At 45.1% G+C, this 26,401-nt stretch overlaps 1 protein-coding gene across 1 annotated transcript; it reads left to right on the top strand.

Annotated features, from left to right (window-relative positions):
- FLACC1 (flagellum associated containing coiled-coil domains 1) lies at nucleotides 1–26,150 on the top strand. Its single transcript, XM_046018261.1, has 14 exons — nucleotides 1–144; nucleotides 923–997; nucleotides 6,887–6,935; nucleotides 8,464–8,597; nucleotides 9,971–10,064; nucleotides 10,795–10,856; nucleotides 12,553–12,650; nucleotides 13,892–13,944; nucleotides 15,608–15,707; nucleotides 17,337–17,440; nucleotides 20,841–20,903; nucleotides 23,576–23,665; nucleotides 24,009–24,118; nucleotides 25,720–26,150. Exons 1-14 carry the CDS (start codon nucleotides 32–34, stop codon nucleotides 25,838–25,840), a joined length of 1,266 nt encoding a protein of 421 aa, XP_045874217.1. The 5' UTR covers nucleotides 1–31; the 3' UTR covers nucleotides 25,841–26,150.
- Nucleotides 26,151–26,401: the final 251 nt, after the last annotated feature.

Below are 26,401 nucleotides of genomic sequence, written 5' to 3'. Positions count from 1 at the left end.
TAGCGGCCAAGACTGCCTCTGACCTCCTGCCATGTACCCCAACCCCCTCATCTACTGCACCTGCTGGGACCCCTGGAACCTGGGACCACGGAAGCTAATCAAGACCCCTCGGGCACCAACCAAGACCTCCATAGGGAAACCCAAGTAAGGATTATAAGGATGAAATCGAACCCAGGGACTAGGTTTCCATTTGCAAGCTTCTTTCTCTTTCAGTATGTCCAGTCAACTAGGCAACAAAATCCCAAGAAGGCCAGAAAGCCTCATTCACACAGCTCTCCCAGCCCACCTGCTGGCAGCACGTGGCTCCTGCCGGTCCCACTTAGGCTCAGGGTCATTTTATTTTTATTTATTTATTTATTTTATTTTATTTTACTTTTTTGAGTCAAAGGAGAATGTTTTTAATTCTTCCGTATTATCTTTTTTTTCACTTTTTAAAAAAATTTCTTTTCAGCGTAACAGTATTCATTGTTTTTGCACCACACCCAGTGCTCCATGCAATACGTGCCCTCCCTATTACCCACCACCTGGTTCCCCAACCTCCCCCCCCCTTCAAAACCCTCAGGTTGTTTTTAGGCTCAGGGTCACAGGGTCACAGGTCATTTTAAACGAGGAAATCTCAGAGTGAGTGCAGCAGGGAAAGGCGGCTTCTTTTTTTTTTTAAGGCAGCTTCTAACCAAACGGCCCCATAGTCCCCATGGGGGACAAGCTGTGCTGCCGACCCAGGGTCCCCTGGGAAGTGAACTTCAACTAAACCTCCTTCTGCTAGAGATTCCTCAAGACCTTCCTGTCTTTAAAGATTTCAGCAGTTGGAGCGCATATTCTGATTTTGAGTGGTCCTGGCAGCCATCGACCTCTGAGAGTGCTGAAACAGGTTTCTGAATTTCTAATTTGCTCTCTTCCGTCATTTATCTTTCCCTTACAGGCTAACTCCTCTTCCTCCAGCTGCAAACAATCAAAGTCATGTTCAACCAACAACAAAACCTTTTGTTGCCCCGAAGTGAGTATTTTTGTGTCCCTGGGGGCAGGAATTGCTAGAATCCACTAGGATTTCCCCCAAACCTCTGATCTACATGCAAATTGTGTGGCCCTCTGCACCCACAGCTTTCAAAGTCACAGCAAATGAGCTCTCTGTTAGGGTGGCCCCTGAGAGCCGCTATTTCCTGCCCTACAATGAACAATATACAATGCTTGTCATAGGCAAAGAGCCTGGGGAGCCTCCCTGGTGTTTACGGAGGTGACTCATCCTTTTACTGATTATTTTTCTGTCTAAGTTTTTCTGTTGCTTGTAGATCTGTTTTCACTCAAAAATCAAACTGTTATCCATCATTTATAAACTTAGAAGTATGACTTAGTTTTAGGCCTTTGCGTGAATCTTTTTATTCAATACATTTATTTCTTTGGAAAATATTTGTTGAGCCCCTATTATTTGCTGGGCATTGTTTCAGGCGCAAGGAAACAGCAAGGAACACAGCAGAGTCTCTGCTCCTGGAGCTTACATTCTAACGGGGAGAGTCGATAGAAACAAGTTAATACAGCCAGTGCGTCCCAGTGCAGCGTAAAAAATAACACAGGAAAGGGAGGAGGGGATGGTGCGGGTGGGGTTGTGATTTTATATAGGGAGTTCAGGGCAATCCTTGTATAAAAGGGACAGCAGGACTGGGACTAGCACTGCCGGCAGAGGGAACAGCAAGTACGAAGGCCCTGAGTGGAGACCCATTTGGCCCATTTGGTCTTTTCCAGGAAAGCAAAGGGGCCTGTGAGGCAGGAGTGGAGGGTGTAAGGAGACAGTGGTGGGAGATGAGGGGAGAGAAGTAGCAGAGATGATGAATGTCATTGGCGGAATAATGACCCCCCAAAGATGCCCACATCTTAAACCCTGGAAACTGTGATTATGCTCTGTTACTCATCAAGGAGAAATTAAGGTTGCAGATGGAATGATGTTTGCTAATCAGCTGACTCTGTGATGGACAGATCATTCCCCTTTATCCGGGTGGGCCCAAAGTCATCACCGAGTTCCTTCTGCATGAAAGAGATGTGAGGCAATCGTTGGCTCTGATGGAGGAAAAAGGCCACTAGGAACATGGGAAGCTTCTAGAAGCTGGGAAAGGCAAGGAAACAAATTTTCCTGTGGAGTCTCCGGGAGGAATATAACCTTGTCAACACCTGGAATTTTTTTTAGTCCATTGAGACCCATTTCAGACTCTGACACCTAGAACTGTGAGGTAATGAATTGGTTTTGTTTTAAGCCATTGAGCTTGTAGTAATTTTTGGAGCAGCAATAAGAAACTCGTACAGTTTGGGGTGCCTGGGTGGCTCCGTATGTTAAACCTCTGCGTTCAGCTCAGGTCATGATCCCAGGGTCCTGGGATGGAGCCCCGTATCGGGCTCTCTGCCTGCCTCTCTGCCTACTTGTGATCTCTGTCAGAAAAATAAATAAAATCTTAAAAAAAAAAAAAAAAGAAAGAAAGAAACTCGTACAGTAAAGTTTGCTTGACAGTGTAAGGACTTTGGCTTTTGGACAGTGTATTAGCTGCTGCCATAGCAAAACAAACAAACAAACAACGACAAAACAACCACAGACTGTGTGGCTTTTACACAACAGAAGTTTATTTTCTCACAGTTCTAGAGGCTGGAAGTCAAAGACCAAGTGCCCACAGGGTTGGTTTCCTCTCCAGACTCTCCTTGGCTTGTAAATAACCACCTACTTGCTGCCTCTTCATATGGTCTTTTCTTCGTGGGTGCCCATCCCTTGTGTCTCTGTGTGTGTCCTGACTCTCTTACAAGGACACCAGTAAGGTTGGATTCGTGCCCACTCTAGTGGCCTCATTTAACTTAATCCCCCTTTAAAGGCCCTAGGAGGTACTAGGGATTAGGACTGCCACATATGACATTTCAGAGGACCCAATTCAGCCCATTATAGACGGAAAGGCATCAGAGGATTCTGAGAAGAGTGACCTGATCCAACTTGCATTTTCAAAGGACTGTTCTGGCTACTGTGTTGAAAATGGACTACTGTGACCAAGGGTAGAATCAGGGAGGCCAGATAAGATGTAACTGTAGGGACACAAACAAGAGAAGATGGTGCTTGGACCTGGTGGAAACAACACAGGTGGGGAGAAGTGGCTGCATGAGATAAATTCTGAAGATAGAAACTGGTAACCTGCTAATGGGATGGGTGTTAAGTATGAAAGAAAAGCAAAAGGAAGAGTCAATGATGACTTCAAAATTTGGAACTGAGCAACAGGAAGGATGGAATTACCATTTTCTGCAATTGGGGAAGACTGCAGGAGGTGCATGTTTATAGGGGTTTGAGCGTAGAAAGTTCTAGATGCCTCATACTATCCAAGTGGCAATGTCAAGTAAGCAGCTGAACATGTGGGTCTGGGAGAGAGGTCTGGGCTGCAGACACACAGTTGACAGTCATCGGCATACACGGGAGACCTACAGCCCTGGCCTCAGTGAGATCTCCAAGGCAAGGAGTGGAGCCAGGAAGTCAGAAAAGGTGGGAGAGCAGAAACTAGGAGCACTCCAGGGTTGAGAGGTTGGAAAGACCCCAAAAGAAGACTGACAAGGAGTGGCCAGTGAGGTAGATGAAGGATCATCTACCTGGTGTCCTAGAAGCAAAATGACAAACATGTTCCAAGAAGGAGGGTCTAATTATCTGTGCCAAATACTGCTGATAAGTAATTGAGGTGAAGGCTAAGAAATACTGTTGGGTTGAATGGCCTGAAGGTCATTGGTGACCGTGAAGAGGATTGCTTCAATGGTGGAGGTGATTGGAGTGGGATCCATTCATAGCGAGGGATCAACTGAATGGTCGTGTAGCTGAGCTGGTTCCTAGTTCCTGCCTTCTGTGTGCTAGGACTCCTGGCATGATGACCCCTGTGGGTTTATCTGACCCCAATTCATAGGCAAGCTCAAGGCCTCCGTCTCCCCGTTCCTCTTGTTGGGAGCCACCTAAGTCACGCCCACAGCTCCACTCTGCCCACCAATTAGCCCCAGCTAACACTGTCTTAGTCCTGCTTTGCAATATGGTGAGGGACAATTCGTGGGGACCTTTAAAATTCAAAGACCTGTTCACTGTATTATAACTTTCCAGTGAGACCCTACTCACGGGGGCTCCGCACCAGCCAGTCTCCAAGTCCTACTGAGTCAGCACTGAGGGAGGCTGGGCAATGGAGTGGCGGGGAGCAGGAGGGCTCACAGGAAGGGGCTCAGGTAGACACTGACATGGCCTACGAACGGGGACATGAAGAATCTGTTCACCCATTTAACGTGGACCCCCAGCCTCAGACACACATCTCTGTCAATTACATCTTTTTGGCTAATTCTATGATTTCCTTGCAAACATACAATGTACTTTTTGCATTTCAAAAGTTTTAATTCTCACCTATGAACTACAACATAATTATCATCATCCTTGCTTCAGCAATTCTTTTTTTTTCTTTTTAATATATCAGGAGCCTTGAAAAATGGCAGTAGGCTGAGTGCTCTGGACTACTGGGAGACACCGTTGGCAAATGGCTTTATCTGTAATTCTTGATAGCACTTAACTTTTTCTCCTTCTATTTTCAGTATTTATGTGCCCCCCCCCCTTTTTTTCTCTTCTTAAATATAAAGTATCACATCTCATTCCATTTCCTTTGGAAAGGAGCACTGTGGTTTGCATACATTAGCCACTCATTGAATTCATCATATGAGAAAATGTGAGGCTCTTTGGCATCAATATAATTTCAGAATTTGGTTAGTGTAATCGGAGCCATCTGAGTATGTTGACAAGGAAAAACAAGAGTCAAGGAGAGGCATTCTGGATCGACCACTCTTTTTACTTTTCAGAACTACGAAACACAATCCCAACAAAATAAGTGCCCATAAGCCATACTCTGACCCTTGGAGCAGCTCTGAATTGAGTGCAGTGCTGTGGAAAGTCTCTGTGCTCAAGGAGATCTCCCAAGAACAACAACAAAAAAAAGACATAAACTCAATCCATGGACAGCTTTTTTTTTTTTTGACAGAGAGAAATCACAGCTAGGCAGAGAGGCAGGCAGAGAGAGAGGAGGAAGCAGGCTCCCTGCAGAGCAGAGAGCCCGATGCGGGGCTCGATCCCAGGACCCTGAGATCATGACCTGAGCTGAAGGCAGAGGCCCCAACCCACCGAGCCACCCAGGCGCCCCCATGGTCAGTTTTTTAAAGAGACCCAGGCTACTCAATGATTTCCCACCCCACCATCACCCCAAAGGCTTTCCTAAATTCAGAGTAAGCAAACAAAATAGCTTTGTAAAGGGTTCTGGTTTATGGATGGGAGCATATGGTTGATAGAGGAATTGAGCTGATTTTAAGTGGTTTTAAATATTTTTAAAATTATTTTATTTATTTATTTATTTATTTACTTATTTATTTGAAAGAGCAGGAGCTCACAAGCACGGGTGAGGGGCAGAGGGAGAAGCAGGCTCCTCCCTGAGCAGGGAGCCTGACAGGGGCTCAGGACCCTGAGATCATGAACTGAGCTGAAGCCTGACGCTTAACCCACTGAGTCACCCAGGTGTCCCCAAAATTTATTTATTTTAGAGAGAGAGAGTATGTGGGGTTGGTAGGAGAGGCAGACAGAGAGAGAGAGAGAATCCCAAGCAGACTCCCCACTGAGTGTAGAGCCCAACTCGGGGCTTGATCTCACAACCCTGAGCTGAAACCAAGAATCAGACACTTAACCAACTGAGCCACCCAGTTGCCCCAGTGGTTTTAAATCTTTTAAATTGCCTGTGAGCCCTGTTAAATTATTCATGTATATTGTGCACTCCTGCCCATTTTTTACAAGGAGTTACAAAAACATTACAAGGCAATGTTTTTGCCAGCTAAAATAAAAGTTTGGTGGTCATATCTAGAGTAGACAAATCCTTGGGCTGTTTTTCTCAAGAGAGTCATCGGTGCCTCTCTGGAGGCCCCTTTCCAGGGTGGGAGATGTGGGGTCCAAACCAGACTTGATTAAACCCTGCGGAAGTGCCTCCACCAGGAAAAATCCTCCCAACCCCATCCCCACACCCAGCAAACTTGGGAACAGTCTCATCATGGTCACCACTCCACAGCCCTTAAAGATACGGTGTTTGTGTTGATCGTGGGGGGAAAAACGGAACTCGTAGAGCAGGCTTCAGTTGTCTCTCTTCACAGCAGTTGCCTGAAGGGGTGTGTGTGTGTGTGTGTGTGCGCGCGCGTGTGTGCGTGTGTGTGTGTGTGTGTGTGTTGAGGCAGAGGAGAGAGGCCCTGGCTTCTTATACCGAAGCCTCACTATTCTTGTGAGCACATCAGAAGCTCGTTACCCTTGTTCCAGCCTTTCAGCCATACAGGTGAGCTCCCTTACAGCTTGATAGGGGGGCGTCTGTTACGTTCGTGTTCCTGCACCGGAATACAATAGCTACTTATGACAAGGATTGACATCGGATCTCAGAATAGTAGCCATTTGCTCATGCTGAATTCTCTTCCCTGACTGTTTCAGGTCCCATAGCATTCATCCCTGGGGCAAATAAGAAAGGCCCTTGGGCAGATAATGTAAATATCCCTCACGTTTGCCTTTGAGATTACTCGCCATGGGAGCCCTTCCGAGTCTCAGCCGAGTCTCCTGGCTCCTATCCTAGGAGTGGTTCTAAGAGGCATGACTAGTCAATTCCCCATTTTTTACTACCTGCGTTTTGATCACAGTGTGTGTACCGATCCCTGGACTGTTGAACATTGTCTAGTCCCCCGAGTGGAACATTTTGAGAGCGGAAAGGGGCCTCAGAGATCATTCTGGCGATGTCACTTTTTACAGATGGGTGGGGTCAGGGTGTAGCTTCTAAGCTTTGAACTTTTCCTTGTTCGCTGGATGCTTTTTGAGCATGCCTTTCTCTTGCAGAGTGACAGTCCGTTTAGGAAAGCAAGAGGAGAGCACTGCATTACCTACTGTGAGTAAAAACACCCGGAGGGCAGTGGGACTAACATTTATGGAGTGACTGCTGGGTGCAGGCATAGGCCTTTTACGCGTACCTACCTCATCAATCTTTGCAACGATCCTCTGAGGAGGGGCTGTCATTATTGCACATAATGTAGCTGGTAAGCGGCAGAAAAGGACTGGAACTCATCTCCGCCAGACCCGAGAGAGAAAGTCTAATTACCACTCTCTACTGCCTTGTGTAGTGCAGGAGAGTGTTCCGAGGAACCCAGACAGACAACCGGTGCAGGCTGGGGGTCCAGCTCATGCCCACATGTCAGAATCCTGCTGCCACACTTGGGAGCCCACAGATGCGGGGGAGGTGCACCAGGGCACCCGAGGGGGGCAGGACCAGGACCTTGCAGGAGAAAGAGATGGGGACTAAACCCTGAAGGATCTCTGTGACTGCCCAGGAGTTTGGGCCTCATCCTTCCGGTGTCTGGGAGCCTTTGCAGGTCTGACATAGGCCCAGCACCAGGTAAGATTTACCTTCTAGAAACAAACATTAGCTGATGGGATATTATTAATGCTTTTTACAAGTACTTTCTGGTCTTATCTATTTTCTTTTTTCTCCCCTTAAACAAAAATCATGCAGTTCCTTAATAGTGAGCAAAAAAAAAATAAAAGTGTAATTGCCCTCCAGATGGAGAGGCTGATGAATGTTAGGGGAGCTAGAATAAAGGCAGAGAGGCCAGCTGGGAAGGTATGGCCAAAGCCAAAGAGAAGGATGAAGGTGGCCCCGGGCTCTGCCAGGGGCAGGAGTGCAGACAGGAGAAAAGGAAGTTGGGATACAGTTAAGAGAGAACAATGACAGGGCCGGGGGTGGCTAGGGCTGTCCTGCACAACTCGAGAGGCTACGGTCTTATCCTGGTCCCTGCCGGCTGGGAACCCTGCCAGATTCCTGACTTTGATCTAGTGGAGAACAGAAGAAGAACGGACGAAAATAGGCTTGTTTGTTTGTTTTCATGACTGTGCTAGACATTTTCTCGTGTTCCCTTGGCATTCCTCACAAAAGTCCTTTGAGGAAGAGTTATCCTTTCCTCATCCTTTTCTGATGAGGAAACTGAGGCACACAGATAACTATGGTTGGGGGCAGAGCCAGGATTTGAACACAGCCCTGTCTAGTTCCCAAAGGTGAGCAACCTCCAGGGGACCTGACAGCCTCCTGGCCTCCAGCCGTGTGGAGAACACAGATGAGACACAGGGCTTGGGGCAGTGCCGAGTGGGGCGTCCTCAGGAGGGCTGTGCCCATGTTGAGCTTGAGGGATCTCTGGGGACATCCACAAACCACTTGAGTCTTGCAACTGGATCTCAGAAGAGACATCCGGGCTGGAGGCATGAGGGGGAGTGGTCTCTGGGGAAAGGCGCAGGAGGGACGTGGGCTCGGGAATCCCACCTCATGTCTCTAGCTTGAGACGTGAGTAGCACTCTAGTGGAAGCTCTGGAGGCATCTCAGCGCTCCAAGTCTACAACGTTATCTCACCTTCCACCTTGATGCCCAGGAAGTGATAACTGTGTCACCTGGCTATCGCCTCATTCGAAATAGTGAGCAGATTTCTGTCACCTTGGGAGATGAAATGTTTGAGAAGAAAAAGCAGTTGAAGTCAGAGATCATGGACAAAATCAAAATTTCCAGGTAGGGGCGCCTGGGTGGCTCAGTGGGTCGAGGCCTCTGCCTTTGGCTCAGGTTGTGATCCCGGGGTCCTGGGATCAAGCCCCGAGCCAGGCTCTCTGCTCGGCGGGGAGCCTGCCTCCCCTTCCCTCCCTGCCTGTCTCTCTGCCTACTTGTGATCTCTGTCTGTCGAATAAATAAATTAAAATCTTAAAATTTTTCCAGGTAATATCCTTGGACCAATATATATCCAGTTTCTCAGGGCTATCCCTGCTGGGCTTGGCCTGGCCTCAGGGAGAAGCCCCTAACTTCCACACCCCGTGTACCCAGTCCCTGTTCTGAAGGTAGTGCAAGGTCACTTCCCTCCTCATCCCTGCGAGCTCCTCTCCACGCCCCACCTCTCTGCCCGATCCCACTCAAGACAGGATGAAGCTCAAATCAGGAAACTGATCTGAAAAATGACTGGCTGTAGGATAATTTGTCGCAAAGGAAAGCAATTGTTCCTAGAGAGACAAGCAGATGACATATTCATAAAATAGTCTGAATTTGGAAAGGGAAAAAGTAAGAGTCAAGTCAGAGATGCATCTCTTTCTTATTGTGCCCGAAGATCTCACTCAGTTCACGCCTGTGTGAGGCACCGTGTGGAAGACTCCGGCTGGGTACCCCCCGTTGAGCGTGGTGCCGTCCGTTCTGCCATTCAGACCCTTCCCACCCTGTCCTCCAGTGCTGTGTAAAATCAGCTCCCACATCCATTCGACCTCCTAGATCTCATTCATGTCTCTCCCTGCCTGTCTCCTCCCACATCCTCTCTCTCTGCCGCCCTGCGCACAGCTCTGCGCACTGTCTAATCCAGTTCAACCCGACAGAGATAAAGAACTTCCCGACATCATGGAGGCTTCAGACTCAGAAACACAGAATATAGTTCTCTATCACGAAAGCCGTGCTCTGAAATCACCTCTTTGTCCCATGTCCCAACCATTCCTTGTCTGTGACTCGGTCAGCATCGGTCCCATCCCCCACCTTCCCATTTCCCCATCCTCTGAGTTCTTCCTCCTCCATTTCAACTGTCATTACTGAATCAACGTCAAACCCTCACAGATTTCTGACATTCTCCTTTCTAGTCAACAGGTAACCAACCCCCTCCTCCCCGCTACTTCGCCCCCATGCTCCCCGCTTCGGGCTAGCTTACCCAAAAGAGCTGGTCTGAGGTTCAACCACCATGTTGCCCAATGTCGTCTCCCGGACTACCCTTCCTCCTCTGCCCCGGCGATGATGACGCAGCCAGTGCACAACCTGGCCTGGCTCTCACCAGGGCGGAGACAGTCGCAGACAGGGAGGTGCCTGACTGGCATGGAATGGAAACTCTGTGGGTAATGGAAGGACGATTTGTCCTATAGGGCTGATATCATTACCGACCTAGAAGAGCAGATCTCAGAGCTGACCGTGATCATTGAGCAAATGAACAGAGACCATCAGTCTGCCCAGAAACTGGTGAGTGAGTAGCTGACATCCCTCTGGATGAGGGCAAGACCCGCTTTTTCAGATCAGCTGCCACGGTCCAGGCCAGACGCCAAGCACTGCACTCGTGGGAGCTAACTCAATCTCCAGGACCTCTTCGGGTGCCTCCAGTGTGTTCGTTGCCACTAGAACCGCACCAGAGGGTGCTGGCCATTTCCCCTCGGGCTTGCTGTGGCTAGTTCAACATCAGGGCATGCTAAGGCTCTTCCTCGTGCCAACAGTGCCATTAATGCCTCCACCGTGGTCCCAAATTGGCCCAGAAGCCTCCAGTTCCCACTTCCTGCTGCTGTTCAAATTGCTAAACCCCCTTCAGAATCTGCTGACATCAGCTTGCGCTCTCCGTGTTTCCTGGGACTTTGGTGACCCTTCCTTTAGATTTCACCATCCGTTATACCAGTCTTGTCTTCCCCCCATCCAGCAGGGGTGCCTGCTGGCCTGGGCTGGAGGGAGAAACCTGAGCAATGCTTGAAAGCAGCCTCCCCCACTCCCTACTTGCCGGTGGTCATTGAAACCCACTTATGAAGGCTGACTGCCCAGCAGGCCGGCCCTTCAGTAGCGCCGTGCTGTCTATGACGGCCCGAAACAAACAGGGAAGGCAGAGGGGTACAGCCTATCCCATGAATGGGAAGGCTTCTCAGAAATTGCAGATCGCATGGGAGTGGGGTCCTCCATCCTGCATCGTTAATGCTGGCCTTGTTCGCAGCTCTCGGATGAAATGGCTCTCCGCTGCGCGGAGATGCAGGAGAACTTCGAAAACAAGAACAGGTATGCTGTCTGGCACGAGCCCTCTGGGCTGAGGGCTGTAAGGCCCCTGCTTCCCTGCAGAATGTCAGCTCACTGGGATTTCAGACAGGCGGAGCTTGGGGGAAAAGGGGCAGAATGGTTTGATTTGAAGCCACCATAAGGTAGCACAGAGAAGGTTGTTCCTGGTGTCGTACTTTCTCATCCCATGACTTCCTTTCAATCATCTCCCTTTCTGTTGCTTGCTGGGGAGTGTCATTTTTTGTTCTCCTTGAGACTTCTGTGGCCAACAATGGCTGTTTTCAGCCTAGGCGCCGCCGCCTGTTTCCCCTGCCTCTCTTGATTCCTCCCCCTTTCTCTTTCTCTCTCTCTCTTTTTTTTTCTTTCTTTCTTTTTTTTTTTTTTTTTTGGTCCTGTCATCTCTACTGTTCTTGGCTACTCCCAGGATGTGGGCAGAACAGGAAGAAGGTATGGGAGGGAGAGGAGATAGAGCCTCAAAGACAAGTAAAGGGAGAGTAAAAGGAGGCGGATCGTCTGTGTGGGTGAGGAAACCTGCAAAGCGCCCCAACACATGGTTGAGTCATAGGCTGACTTTCAAAAAATAATAAGTAACTTATTTGTTTTAGAATACATTTCATTATTTTTTAGAGCAGTTTTAGGTTCATAGTAAAATAGAACCTAAAGTACAACGAATTCCCATGGACAGCCTAAGCCCACAGCCCCACAACCTGAGTAATCTCCCCACACCCCTGGGGTGTGTTTGTTACAACGGATGAATCTACATGGACACGCGATGATCAGCCGGAGTCTGTAGCTGATGTTAGAGTTCACTCTTGGTGTTGTGTATTCTATAGGTTTTGACAAATATATATTGACAGTGTCCACCATTATTGGATCATTAGAGTAGTTTCACTACCTCTAAAGATCCTCTGAGCTCTGCCCATTCATCGCTCCCTCCCTACCAGCCCCTGGCTACCGCTGATCTTTTCACTGTCTCCCTAGCTGTGCTTTTCCCAGAATGTCATCCAGCTGGAATTGTACAGCATGTAGGCTTCATGCATTGGCTTTGGTCACTTTGGTCACTTAATGTTCGTCCATGTCTTCTCTTGGCTTGACAGCTCATATAGCCTTTCACTTTAACATTCACCTTGACCACTGCCAGTTTCTGCCTCTGGAATGGAGGTTAAAGAGTCCTTGGGCTCAGGGCACCTGGGTGGCTCAGTCAGTTAAGCAACCTGACTCTTGCTCTCAGCTTGGGTCATGCTCTTGGGGTGGTGGAATCAAGCCCTGCCCTGAGCTCTGTGCTCAGTGGAGAGTCTGCTTGGAATTCTCTCTCTCCCTCTCCCACTCCCTCTCCCCCCAAATTAAATAAATAAATCTTTTTTTAAAAGAGAGAGAGAGACCTTGGGCTCTAAGATCATCCTGGATGCTAATGCAGTCCACAGTTTGCCAAGACAGCCGTAAACAAAGACTGAGCTGTTAGCAGGGAGTCATGGCCGGCCCCCACTGGCTCCGTTCAAAATAATGTTCAGTAAAAACTGGCTGCCTCACCTTCTTCTGGGTGGATGCCAGGAGAAACGCTTCAGGAAGTGAGGGCCCTGCAGGCTGCCCACAGCTTCCTGTGTGAGGGAGAGAAGATAGGATCCCCCGAGTGTAAGAGCTCAGCTCTGGACTTCTTTTCACTGGTTAATGACTGTAGCCCTTTCCCCGGGTCACACAGGAAACTCAAGGAAGCTCATGAAGCAGAGCTCAGTCAGTTGGAGAACAACTACAAAGCATCGTTGAAGGCAGAGAAGCTGGCTGCCCAGGAAAAACTAGGTACTGTCTGGACTGGGGACAATGACCCTGGTGAAGGGCAAGAGGGTGAGCAGGACCATGGATGGGCTGTGGCTTGGCTTTCCAGACATCCTCCTAAAGCTCAGCGAGGGCAAGTGACTGAGAATGAAACTGGAAAGAGGGAAACCAAGTCACCAGTGTCCTTCTCCCACCCAGGAGATAGACTGGCTTGTGACCAAGTGTCAGGATCTGAGCAAGTTCCTTAATCTCATTTATCCCATCTAGGAATTGAGGACAATAGTACTTGCCTTCATCAGAGAGATAAGAATGTGAAAGTGCTTTTTAATATATGTATATATATATATTTTTAAAGATTTTATTTATTTATTTGACAGAGAGAGAGATCACAAGTAGGCAGAGAGGCAGGCAGAGAGAGAGGAGGAAGCAGGCTCCCTGTGGAGCAGAGCGCCCGATGTGGGGCTCGATCCCAGGACCCTGAGATCATGACCTGAGCCGAAGGCAGCGGCTTAACCCACTGAGCCACCCAGGTGCCCCTAAAATACATTTTTTAATTCTATAAATATACTATTATAATTCAGCAAGTGACCTCACCTGTAAAATGATGGTGTTTCATTATATTTTAACAGACCCACTATGATTTGTACGGCCTTACAATACGTAAGGGTCATGTTGGCCATTTATCCCATGATTTCTGCTGCCCTTAGGAAGGGCAAAATATATATCCTTCAGAATTCTGAGGCTGTAGACTAATCTCCACAGGGAGAAGGAGAAATTCTAGAATCTCTCTTTCCTTTGCCTTACATTTTTAAAAGAGGATATTTATAGCTCGCTGGCTTTCCAGTTTTCTAAAGAGAACATTTATCATTTTCGAAAGCACTAGGAAACATTATTTTAAAAAGGGAGAAGCAGATGCATACTACAAGGTTTTGCTCCTCTTTCCCCCCCAAGATGTTGGTTTACCCCGGGGATTCGTTCTCACGATTGGTTTGAATCAGTACCACCTGAGAAGCATATTATCGACAGGTGGCCTTTCCCCTGGGACCTCAATTCAGTAGGTTTGGCCAGAGTTGGGGCGTGAGGGTGGATGGGTCAGGCACCTGGATTTCTAATAAGCTACCAGAGTGATTCCTAGTTACAAGATGGTTTTAACACGTAGAGGATGAGTTTGAGGTGGAGACGGTGTACAAGAGAGCTCGTACTTGAATTTGAAAACATGTGTTTCAGAGGAATGACGATGACCCTGTTGTTTTCCTTTTGTCCAGATGAGATGGGAAAGGAATATAAGTATTTGAAGAATATGTTTCATATGTATCAGGTGAGATTCAGAGCTCCTTGGTGGATTATGAAGGAACAGATGCAAGGCTCATTCCTGGCTGATGACAGCAGGCTAAGTCTAGAACTCTTGCCCAGAAAATCATGTCCTGAGATTCCCAGCATCCTCGGACTTTGGTGACACTGAGTACACCCAGGGAGAGGAGTGAACTGTGGACTGTGGTGGTTTCCACAGGTGACAAGTCAGTCTCTTAGACCCTAAGGAAGCCCACTGAAAAATATGTTTGTAATTACAAAAGTCATACCTACTCATTGTTTATTAGAAAATGGAAATACAAAAACTAACTACAACAACAAAAAAGAAAGAATTATCACCATCCCAAGACAACCGCTCTTCGTGTTCGTGCTTGGTAATAGCTTTGATTTTAGTTGAGTGCTGGGTCAAAGGGGATAAACATTTTTGAAGGCCTCTGATACATTTGGCCAAATTGCCATCCAAAAAGACTCTATCACTGCACCCCCCCACCACAAGCAGAAGATGGAGTGCTCTAGCCATCTCAGAATATAACTCTTTCATTTAAATCGGCTAATCTGATGGAGACATGGGGAAACAGGCCATGATTTCTTCCTAGGAAGATGAGAGAGTGGCGAGGTGAGGAGCAGACAGGACGGCTGAGGCAGCAAACCCCCATTTTATCATGACCAACTGGTCACGGTTTCCCCGGGACTTTCCAGATTGTAGCATTGAAAGTTCAGAGAACTGGGACACAGCTTTGTCTCAAACAAACAAGGACAGTTAACCACTCTATATAAGGAAAGAACCAAGGTAAGCACCAGCACCACCTCTGAAATTCTATTTACCATTCAGTTTCACTTTTGAGCTTCTAGGTAAACTTGTTTTTCATGATGTATCTTGGTACAGTCAGGAAAGACATCATAGAGGAAGGCCTAAGAAAGCATCGGGTTGATACCCCAATTTCCTAGGCCTTGTGTTTGCTTCAGTCTGGACCTCGCCAGAGAGCTTGACTTCTATGGAAACTGAGCTGCCCACAAGTCTTGAAAATGATGAGGCCTTATCAAAATGGTCACGAATAATTACAAATGGGCTCTGATGCCTGGTCCCAGTGTGATTTGTACCACTAACCTGGAGAAAAGGGGGGCTCAGGGTCCTGAGACCTTACTGGCAACATTGGTGTTCGAGGCCTTCTTCCTCCTGAGGTCCCACTCCCATGAAGTCTGAGCCAACCAATAGGACTGGCATTGGGTTGGGCTTATTTAACCTCAACCACGAAGGAAGTTAGATTTGCTGAGGAAAAATAAACACACTCTGAAAAACATGCCACTGTTTTCTAAGTGTTCAAATTAACCATTAGGCATTTCCCCTGCTTCCTCATGGGCTACCGATGGGTGACTCATGGCTCAGAGCGAGCTGACATGTGAATCTTCGACAGGAGAATCCTACCTGTCTTCAAAGAAAAGTCAGTTCCAGTGGGACAGACACCATGCAGAACTTGCCCTTGACTTCAAGGGTTCTGCAGGCTCCCAGATGGGCTGGGCTAGAATTTGCTGCCACCAGTCACCCATGGAGGGACTCCTTGCAAGCCTTCCAGGTGAGGGAAGCTGCAGAGGGCCTCATGCTGTTCCTGGAGCTGGTGTGCAGCCTTTCTCAGGACACTTTTCTTCATGGTGCCTTTGTGCCTCCACAGGACAGCATTTATGATGAAATGGAGGACAAGTGGTCAAAGAAGAAGGAGGACTGGGAGAGGGAGGAGAAGTTGGAGCGGGAAAAGATCCTGCTACAGCAGAGTGAGTACAGAAACTTCTCTCTTTTGGATGGCGCATGTACCCAGAAACCTGCCATTAAGTTTGGTCTCAACTTGAGAAAGGCAGCCTCAGATCCACTAAGAGTGACGGCCACATGGCTGGGCCCCTGAATCAAGGTGCACAGAGTTTTCAAGAAAGTGACAACAAGGATAAAATCTTTGTCAAGTGCAGCCACTTGTGGGTCCAAGGCTGTACCTTCCAAAGCTTACTTGTGCCAAGCTTGGCCATCACGAGCTGGAGCACATTCTGGGACATCTGTAGGAGTGTTGACTTGTTACCTGGATACAAGTGACCCCAGAGTTCCAGAAAAGATGTTCTGGAATTAGAGTTTCAAATACTCACTTGTTGGGGGAGGGACAACACAATCATACTGAGAGTCTCTGGAGTCCCACATCCCCCCTTCTCCCCTGAAAGGATCTCAATCTTTGAGAGACAATTGACATATAACATTGCATGTACAACATGTTCATTTGATACATTTATATATTATATTTATTCTTAGTATTTCCAACACCTAGCAGAGTTTGGATAATGGAAAGTGATTTATAGATAAGACTTCTACCCCGACCAAGCATCTTCATAAATGGAAAAAGGAGAGAGGAATTTACGGAGACTCTGCTCCCCAACCTAGAGGACTGGTTGAGGTAGGAGTGGGGCTTCTACAAACCTGTACCACATCCTTCCTCACCCCAATTTGTATCAGATTTGTTTGATTTCAACAAATTACTCATTTAAATTCAGAAACCCCCTGAGAAGGTTACTCCTCAAGGCCATTGCCAGCCCAGTGGGGACTCTGACTGCCAGAAGGCAGCATGAAGACCCTGGCCTTAAGGCTGAGGGAAGGAATGCAGAGCTGCACCTGTTCGAGGCTTTACCTAGGACCTGGTGTAGCATGACCGTATCATCTTCTAGATTTATAGAATCTTCTAGATTTCACCATGCTATACTCATTCCATGTTGTCGAGATCTGAGTTAAGATGTTCACTCTGTTTTGAAAAAAGTAGATTTTAACTACACACAGTGTCGCCCAGCCCAGGCCCATCCTGTGAGCCTAGAGGTTGCCTTCCCATCCATCCCTAGGACAATGAGGCTGCAGAAGAAATTTGCAGCAGCCCCTTACCCCTTCTTTCTACCCCTACTACTCCCTGCTTGTTCCTGGGCCTCTGTTGGCAAGCTCCCTTGTGCCAGAAACAGTTTAAGCCTAACTCTACCCTAGGGCTAAGTACGGAATAAAAGTTATTGCTGGAGAAGTCCCATTAGCCAAGAGCTAGCTGTCTTTTAAGGTAAGGATATTGAAGAAAGCATACTGGTTACTTTGGCAGTGGGAATGAACAAAACAATAAGCAACAGATCTAGAATAAATTATATACCCACAGAAAAATCAGAGACATGGGGGTAAACCCCATATGGCTGACATCCCTGAAAACCAGCACCATGTTCAGCTGACTCCCAAGCATCTTTAGGTGAGCGTCAGAAGCCAAACTCCAGGCTGAAAGGTCCTTGAGTTAGACCCAGTCTGGAATTTCTATTATCTTCAAACATTTTGAGTTTCTCTCTGCATCTGCTTTCCCCAAATTTACTCAGGCATGTAATTTCTTCTCACCTCTGCAGAACATAAAATGACAAAAAAGTTTGAGTTAGAATCAATAGAAGAAAAGAAGAAAATAAATGACTCCTACGGTGCTGTCTTTGAGAACTTCATTCGAGAGAAGGAGGTAACTTAGGCCCAAAGCACATGAGGGGTTGAAGGCGCAGCCTCAGTGAGACATCCGGTTCCGGGGGTGCCTCTGGAATTAGCGAGCTTTTGGTCTTTATGGGCTTGTTCCTCCTTTCCCAGCTTCCCTGGAAATATATGCAAGTAGACTGGCGGTCTTGCTGTCCTTACCTAGACGGTCTTACCACCATTGATGGTGGGCAATCACCATTGAATGATGAATATTCATCAAGGATGAATGTTCTTCCTCATCCTGGGCTGGAGATGAAGAGAAAGGGCAGTGGAGGAAGTTAAACTAAGCAAGTCTGATTCGTGTACAGCTCTGAGTAAAGAGGAACTACCTCAAAGTCAGAGGGGGTGAGGGTGAGCCACTCCTGTTCATTACTCCTCCACCACCTTGATACTGCTATTGGGTCATGGTGAAAGCAGGTCTCGGACATGCAGACATTTACTAAACAAACCTGCATTAGTAAGTAGGCCCCAAGCCATGATACCACCAGCTCTCTGAGCTTTTAGGTCTGTGAAAGATTCATTGGAGCTATTTGCAAAGGCATGACAGGGATAGGATTCTGCAACTCCTGGAGTCAGCCTCAGACAGCCAGAGCACCTCCTGAGCAGACGGAGGACCATCTAGGGGTCAAGACTTCGATGCCATGTCTGAGGTATAGCTAACAGGTTTTGTCAGATTCCTATACTTTTTGTGCAGAGTGGACCATGCCTCTAAAATAATACCTACCCAGAATATTCCATTTTTAAGAGCCCATTTCCAATCATCATGCTAATTAAAAAGCCACTAATTTCACCAGTCAACGCCCATTTCTGGCATGCACTGTAAAAGAGCAAAAACAGTAATGAGGCTACGGGATATACTGTGCAGTGTGGCTAGGGTTTCTGGGGTCTGGAGAACTCAGACATCTGAATAAGAAGGAGCAAGTCCTCTAGTGGGGGGAGATTTGATCCTCTGCATGCCTCCTTTCCTCTCCTATTTTCTCTCCGGCAATGCTAACGATAAATCTATAAATTCTGCGCGCGCTCTCTCTCTCGCTCTCTCTCTCATGAAAGTATAGTTTACACTTAACAAAACACAGAGATCCTAACTATATAATTTGGTGAGTTTTGACAAATGTACACATCCATGTAACCAACAACTGTATAAAGATATAGAGCATTTTATTAACCCAGAAATCGCTCTTGTATTCCTCTTCACTTAAACCCTATCTCCCTCAACACTTGCCCCAAGACAACCACTATTTTGATTCCTACCACCATAGTTTTACCTGTTTATATAAATGGAATCGTGCAGTATATACTCTTTGGTATATAGCTTCTTTTTTCTCAACACAGTGTCTGTGAAATTTATCCATTTGTTATATCTATCAGTAATATCTTACCTTTTATTGCCCATTAGCTTTCCTTTGTAGGAAAACCCTACAATGTGTTTACCATTTTCCTGTTTTTGGAGGTTTAGGTTGTTTCCATTGGTTGTCCTCCCTATTTTATTTTTTTAAAGATCTTATTTATTTATTTGACAGAGATGAAGAGATCACAAGTAGGCAGAGAGAACAGGCAGAGAGAGGTGGGGGGAGGGGAAGCAGGCTCCCCGCTGAGCAGAAAACCTGATGCAGGGCTCCATACCAGGACCCTGAGACCATGACCTGAGCTGGAAGCAGAGGCTTAACCCACTGAGCCACCCTGGCGCCCTCTCCTCCCTATTTTATAAAGGTCTTGTAAATACCTTTGTACAAGTATTTCCATAGACACATTTTTTCTTTTCCTTTGGGTATATACCTAGCAGTGTTATTATTAGTTTCTAGGGTAGTTATAGATTTAATGGTATAAGAAATTGCCAAGCCATTTGCCATAGTAGTTGTGTCATTTTACTCATACATCTTAAGCATATGAGAGTTCCAGTTGCTCCACATCATCAGCAACTAACATTGGCATCCCATGACCCTTCCAACGGGTATTAAGTGATAGTCAATTAGAGTTTTAGTTTCCCTGGTGACTATGTTGGGTGATTTTTTAAATTATACTTATCAAACAATTTATATGTCTTCTTTTGTGAAATGTTGGTTCAAGTCTTTTGCCATCGAAAAAACTTGGGTTGTTTATCTTTTTATTATTGATATGTAGGAGTACTTTATATAATGTGGATACAAGTTCCTTGTCAGATATGCATTACAAACATTTTCTCCTACACTATGGTTTGCCTTTTCATTTTGCTCATGTTATCTTTTCATGTGCAGAAGTTTTTTATTTTGATGAAAACCAAATTATTAATCCATCCTTTTTGTGGGAAAGTTACAGCTTTTTGTGTCCTTTCTATGAAATTGTTGCCTAGTCCAAGGATACAAAGATCTTCTATTTTTAAAAAAGCTTTGTAATTTTAGTTTTTATGAATCTGTGATCTATTTTGTTTTGTTTTCTTTTTAAAGCTTTTATTTATTTATTTATTTATTTATTTATTTGAGAGAGAGAGAGAACATGAATGGAGGAAAGGGCAGAGGGACAGAGACAAACAGACACCCTACTGAGCAGGGAGCCCAATACAAGCTCAATCCCGGGACCCTGGGATCATGACCCGAGCTGAAGGCAGATCCTTAGCTGACTGAGCCACCCAGGTACCCCTCTGTGATCCATTTTGAATAATTTTTATGTATGGAGTGAGATAGAGGTCATAGGTCATTTTTCTCCATAAATATCTAGTTGTTCCATTCCATCCCATTGAACTATTAGTCCATACCTAGGCCAAGACATCCATTGTCTCAATTACTGTAGCTTGAAATCAGGGAGTAAAAATCTAATTTTGTTCTTGTTTTTCAAGGTAATTTTGGCTTTCCTATATCACTTACATTTCTATATAAATTTCAGAATCAGTTTGTCAAGAAAGTAGTCTGACTGGGATTGTATTGAATATAAAGATCAATTTGTGACAGAACAAAATATTTAACAATATTAATAATATTCAACAATAGTAACCCTATCAAGGGTGCACAGAAGTAAGATTTTCAAAATTTAACTTCAGTGTGTCATGTCATTAGTCTATAAAGTGTGCTTCATTATACCGATATCTAAACTTTGGTGAATATATTCCAGAATCCTATTCTGACTTTCTTAATTCTCTGAAAGAAGTCCTAGAAACCAGGGCACCTGGGTGGCTCAGTGGGTTGAGCTTCTGTCTTCGGCTCGGGTCATGATCTCAGGGTCCTGGGATTGAGCCCCACGTCAGGTTCTCTGCTCGGCGGGGAGCCTTCTTCCCCCCCTCTCTCTCTCTGGCTGCCTCTCTGCCAATTTGTGACCTCTCTCTCTGTCAAGTAAATAAAATCTTAAAAAAAAAAAAAAAAAAAAAAGAAGTCCTAGAAACCCCAGGGCTGACCCTTTCCAAATAAAATTATTTTTAGGAGCTATTGAAACAACATGAAAATGACACCTTACAATTAGAGGAGCTGAGAAAGACCAAACAGGTAAGTTTTTTTCATTTTTCCTGTAGAATTAGGATCTTACAAATGCATCAATAAAATTATGTACTCTCAATAAAACGGAATCTATGATAATTTTCCAAAATAAAAAAAAAGGGGGGGGGTAGGGTAGGGGAGACCTAGAGCTGAGTTTGCTGGATTCAACGGGTCAAAAAGCACTTTAGAACTATAGTACAAAGTCACCTGTAAAACAAAGCACAAAGCTCTTAGCATCTTTTTAGAGCAATTTGAAGAAATTTATAAGCAATATGCTGTGTGATCTTCAGTGTCAAATGCCTTCCATTTCTAGTGAGGCTCAAACCACAAGAGTTGTGACTTCTGAATACCAAATTCTTCCTTTAAACTCTAAAAAATACAATACTGCCCCCAGGAACTTTAACTCCAAGCCTCTCCTTAAAATTCTGAGTGTACCTCACGTCCAACAATTTCTTCAAAGAATTCCGTTCTTCTGGGACAAATTATGGCACTTCCATGTGCGAGACACCTGAAGAGAAACTGTTCAAACCCATGAAGCCCCTTGTGGTTCTTCTTTCACAGAGAATTTAACTTGGATCTGGAATAGACATGTTTGGGAAAAGACTAGAAATTATAAAATCATGGAATGACCTCTTAGAGCTTAGGCAAGGCTTCATCATTGTTGGTTAAACAGACCTCAATGTCCTGCATGGGAGAGGGATAGGTTTTGTAACAAGGAAGACCTAGTGTATTATAATAACTGCTTTATCGACCATGTCTACTAATTCGAAATCATTAATTGATTTCGCTCCTCATTTGTGGTCATATTTTCTCCCTTATTTGCATGGCTGGTAATTTTTTATTGGACACCCACCATTGGGATGTTTACCTTGTTGGGTGCTGAATATTTTTGTATTCCTTTAAATATGGTTGTGCTTTGTTCTGGAATGCAGTTTAGTTACTTAGAAACAGTTTGGTATTTTCAAGCCTTACCTTTAAGCTTTGTTAGGCAGAATTAAAGCAGTCTTTAGTCTAAGATTAGTCCTCCCCCCTCCCCCCCCCCCCACACACAGATTATACCCTTCTGAGTAGTCTGCCCAATACTCTGTGTACTCTGGCTAGTGGGAATATAACTATTCCCAGTCCTCTGTTGACCCTGGGGATTGTTCTACCTGCTGCATGCTCATGGTTCTTTCCCCCAACCTCAGCTCCTATAGCTTGCCCTCCAAAGTGCCGCCCCAGTGGCACTGACCCATTGTTATCTCTTTAACATGTCAGGATCCTCTACCTTGAGGTCTTTGCACTTGACATTCTCCCTTCCTAGGAAGCTGTCTCCCAGATATCCATGACTAACTTTCTCACCTTTCTGGTCTTTGCTTAAATGCCACGTTCAAGGGGCCACTCTATTTATAGGCTTAACAACCCACCCAACACTTCCTTTTCCCTGTTTTATTTTCTATGCAGATTTATAACTGTCTAACCTGATCAACTCAATGAAGGCAGAGATTTTTGTCTGTTTTCTCTGCCACTAATCTCTAGTTTCTAGAACAGTGCCTGGCACATCAAGATATCCAGTAAATACCAACTGATTTTTTGAATGAATAAGTGAATAAAAAAATTCTAAATGTGCTGGTACAGTGCTTTACACAATGTGTAAGTGATGGAGGAAGTAAGTGATGGAACCTCTCTAGTCTATAAATTCTGGGAGGAGGCTTAGATCACGGGAAGAGTTCTGAGGACATGTAGGAGTTAAACGGAGATGACACCTGAAAGCAGGGACCCATCGGGTTCATTTTTATAGTCTCTTCAGCATCTACCTAATGTAGATTCCACGTTTGTCCTTTCCCTGAACTTACACTGCATCTTCTGTCTTATCCTTGGTTTGTTTTAAATTTATTATTGTAATTATTTTATTAACTCTAATCTTTTACATCCCCCTCTGCACATCCATCAGAGTAGGGATTATATTTTTCTTGTTCATCGTAATACTCCTGTTGCTTACAACAGGAGGGTTTTTTTCCTAATTAAAAGACTATTTTTTTAGAGCAATGTGAGGTTTACTGAAAAATTCAGCAGAAAGTGCTGAGATTCCTCTTATCCTCCCCCAACATACAATTTTCTCTATTATACAACATACAGTTTTCTCTATTATTAACATCTTGCATTAGTGTGGTCCTTCTGTTACAGTTGATGAACCATTATTGATACATCCCTTTTAACTAAAGTCCATAATTGACATTAGGGTTCTCTCTTTGTGTGACCCATTCTGTAGGTTTTGTCAAATGCCATCAAATGCAGCATGCACGTACGATTGCAGTATCACACAGTGTAGTTTCTTTGCCTAAATGTCCTCTGTCCTCCACCTGTTTATCCCTTGCTTCCCCTCCCAACCCCTGGCAATCACTCATCTTTCTACTGTCTCTGTAATTTTGCCTTTTCCATTAGTAAATACTTGTTTGGGAGCTATTATGACAACCCACACGAGCTCCGGTGAGGGCTGGATCTGAGACAGTGGTAGTGAGACTGCAGAGGGGAGCATAGATGGGCAGGACATGGAGGAGATAGATTTAACGGGACGAAATGACTGAACCGTGTAAGAGAAGGAGTCGCTAAAGTTGATGCTTCACCTTCTCGTCCAGGGGCCCTGCAGAAGAGAGTAAATGGGTAGACATGTTGTCCTGAAACCGTTTCTTCTTACGCAGGTCATGGAGGAAGAGTTGAATACACAAGCTGTCATCCTGGAAACACTTAACACAACCCTCTACCAAACCCAGATGGAACTTCAGAAAGAGGCGAGTCCTGGCTGGAGTGAGATTGGGGGTCGTGCTGAGGCATCCAGGTCTCTGGGCAACTCTATCATATAGCTCTGTTTTGGATGCTATTAAAATTTATATGTCCAGGGCACCTGGGTGGCTCAGTCAGTTAAGGTTCTGCCTTCAGCTCAGGTCATGATCCCGGGTCCTGAGATCGAGCCCCGCATCGGGCTCCCTGCTCAGCGGGGAGTCTGCTTCTCCCTCTCCCATTCCCCTTGCTTGTGTTCTCTCCCTCTCTCTCTCTCTCTCTCTCCTTGTCAGTTAAATAAATAAGTAATCTTTAAAAAAATAAATAAGTAAATAAAATTTACATGTCCTTCAGAAAGCCACAGTGGGAAATCTGGAAAAAATGTTCCAGATCAAGCTTGCCGAAGCTGAAGAAAAGTTTAAATATACCATACAGCTTCTGACAGAAGAGAACATTCTTCTAAGGTATGAAAGATGCTGCTCAAAAAGATATGGCTGAGTTTTCTTTGGAAAGCGGGAGGGAGTTTGGGTGAGGAATAGAGGAAGATGAACCCAGGTGTTCCCTAATAAGGTCAAGGCACAGCCACTTCCCGGAGGGAGATACTGACTCAGAGCCTGGACACAGAACTCACCTGCTAAGGTCACACAGTTCACAAGTGGTTTGGGGAATGTGTCTAGACTCCTCTCTCTTACCTATATCTTCATTTTAATGCAGAATGGCACATGAAATTTAGCCGAGGGTCTCTGAGTTTATTCAGTTCTGTGAATACATTTTTTTCCTTTATAACTCATTTATTTTTTTAATTTAATTTTTTTTCAGTGTTCCAAAATTCACTGTTTATGCACCACACCCAGTACTCTTTGCAATACGTGCCCTCCTTGATACCCACCACCAGGTTCACCTCACCCCCCACCACCTCCTCCTAAACCCTTAGTTTGTCTCTCAGAGTCCACAGTCTCTCGTGGTTTGTCTCTTTTAAATCCCTAAAGTCCTCAGCCGTCCACCGATTCATTCTTGGCTTCCCCTCCCAACTCCTGGCAATTACCGATCTTTCCACTGTCTCTGTAGTCTTGCCCCTTCCAGAATGTCATAGAGTTGGAATCCATAGTAGATGTTTTGTAAATATTTGTTTAATGAATGAATGTTTGGAAACTGTCATGACAACCCATGGAGCTCTGAGTTTTTACCACGTCCCCTGAGAGTTTAGGGGTTTCGGTGTTGGTGGTTTACACTTAGATACAGCTGCATTTAGTTCCTGTGAAAGTCAACTTTAGGTCAGAAATTACTTATTACCTGAAGATGCATTTTAAATCATTGAGATAAATTTTGGTCAATATTTTAGTAAAAGGAAGTTATTCATTGCATTGATTTGGTAGTATAGGACAGTAAAGCTTTCCCCTTCTTCCCTTATAGGTTGCTTGGCTGGTCTAATAGTTAAATTGACATGAGACAGATTAACAGGAGAAAAAAAAATTTTTAATTTTGAATGTATAGGAGCTCATAAAAATATGAGACTCAAAGAAGTGACCGAAGTGAGCAGCTTTTATACCTTTTAGACAAAGAGACAATAAATTTGTGAAGAATTGACAAGACATTGACAAGACAAAGCAGTTTGGGTTCAGGGTAGTAAATTAGTGAGGAAGTAAGAAGGTATGTTCATACAGCCTCCTCAGCCCTAAATTCCCTATTTTTGGTGATAAGGATGTCTCTTTACCTTCTGGTACAGGGAAGGTATTTTTCTTTCCTACTTTCGGGGAACAAAGGAGGGTCAGAGTATCTTTCCTGTATTGGCGGTTGCTGAAGTAAATTTAATTCAAACTAACCAATATGCAAGATGGCACATTTTGGGATGGCATACTCTGTTTCCCCTCAGCAGAATATTCCTCATTTGGGAAACTGGGAATACGATATAAATATCGTATCTCACTAGATTCAAAACCACTGCAAGTAATGTGTGCAACTGCCCCCAGTGAAGGCACAAAACCGTATTTCCCTCCCCCTCATATATCCTCGATGCCCTTCTACCCTTTGAGTTTGTAGTGATATGTCTTCTCTTTCTTTACAGGCAAAAAATAATTGCCAAGAATGAAGAAATTTTTGAAGAACGATCTGGGAGGTCTACCTCTATTTATGAGAACGATTCTGACATTTTAGAAGATGACAGCAATGAAAAACAAGAATTATGAGCCCAAAAGTTGCTCTCCCGTACAAAAGATGGCAGGAACACTGACTCTCTAGGCTTAGAGAACTCTGGTGAGGTTTTCTGGAAAAAGTGTATTATGAGTTTAGTTCCTGGGTTGCTTTGGTTCTACTTTTGTCTTTTCACAATCTGCTTTCTTCTAAGTGATTGGGAATGTTTGAATTCTCATCTCAATTATACAGATTTTCAAGACTCTTCATTGAAAGGTGATGTTCTCTCTATCTGGGTCTGCTCTTTCTCTGGGCAAGGTACTATTTTCTCTTCCTTATTTCTGTATTTCATTACGAAAACACTGATCTGAAGAACTTCCTATTAAATATTGACTACATTTTGGAGTTTAGCTTTTGTCCCCCTGGGGCACTTTGCTAGCAAGAATGATAATTAATTGATTCAGTTCCAAAAACCTTTTCTCTCTTACGTGTGTCTCCACTGCGCCATTTCTCAGTCATCTTTCCTGTAACTATGAGTTGGGAAAAGTTTCTGATGATTGTTGCCACCTTCTCTAAATAATCACCAGCATTCAAATCCCCACAGGGCAGGCAACATA

Source organism: Meles meles, chromosome 9 (assembly GCF_922984935.1).
Source record: "Meles meles chromosome 9, mMelMel3.1 paternal haplotype, whole genome shotgun sequence".
Classification (NCBI taxonomy): domain Eukaryota; kingdom Metazoa; phylum Chordata; class Mammalia; order Carnivora; family Mustelidae; genus Meles; species Meles meles.
This window is presented reverse-complemented; position numbering and strand designations above follow the sequence as displayed.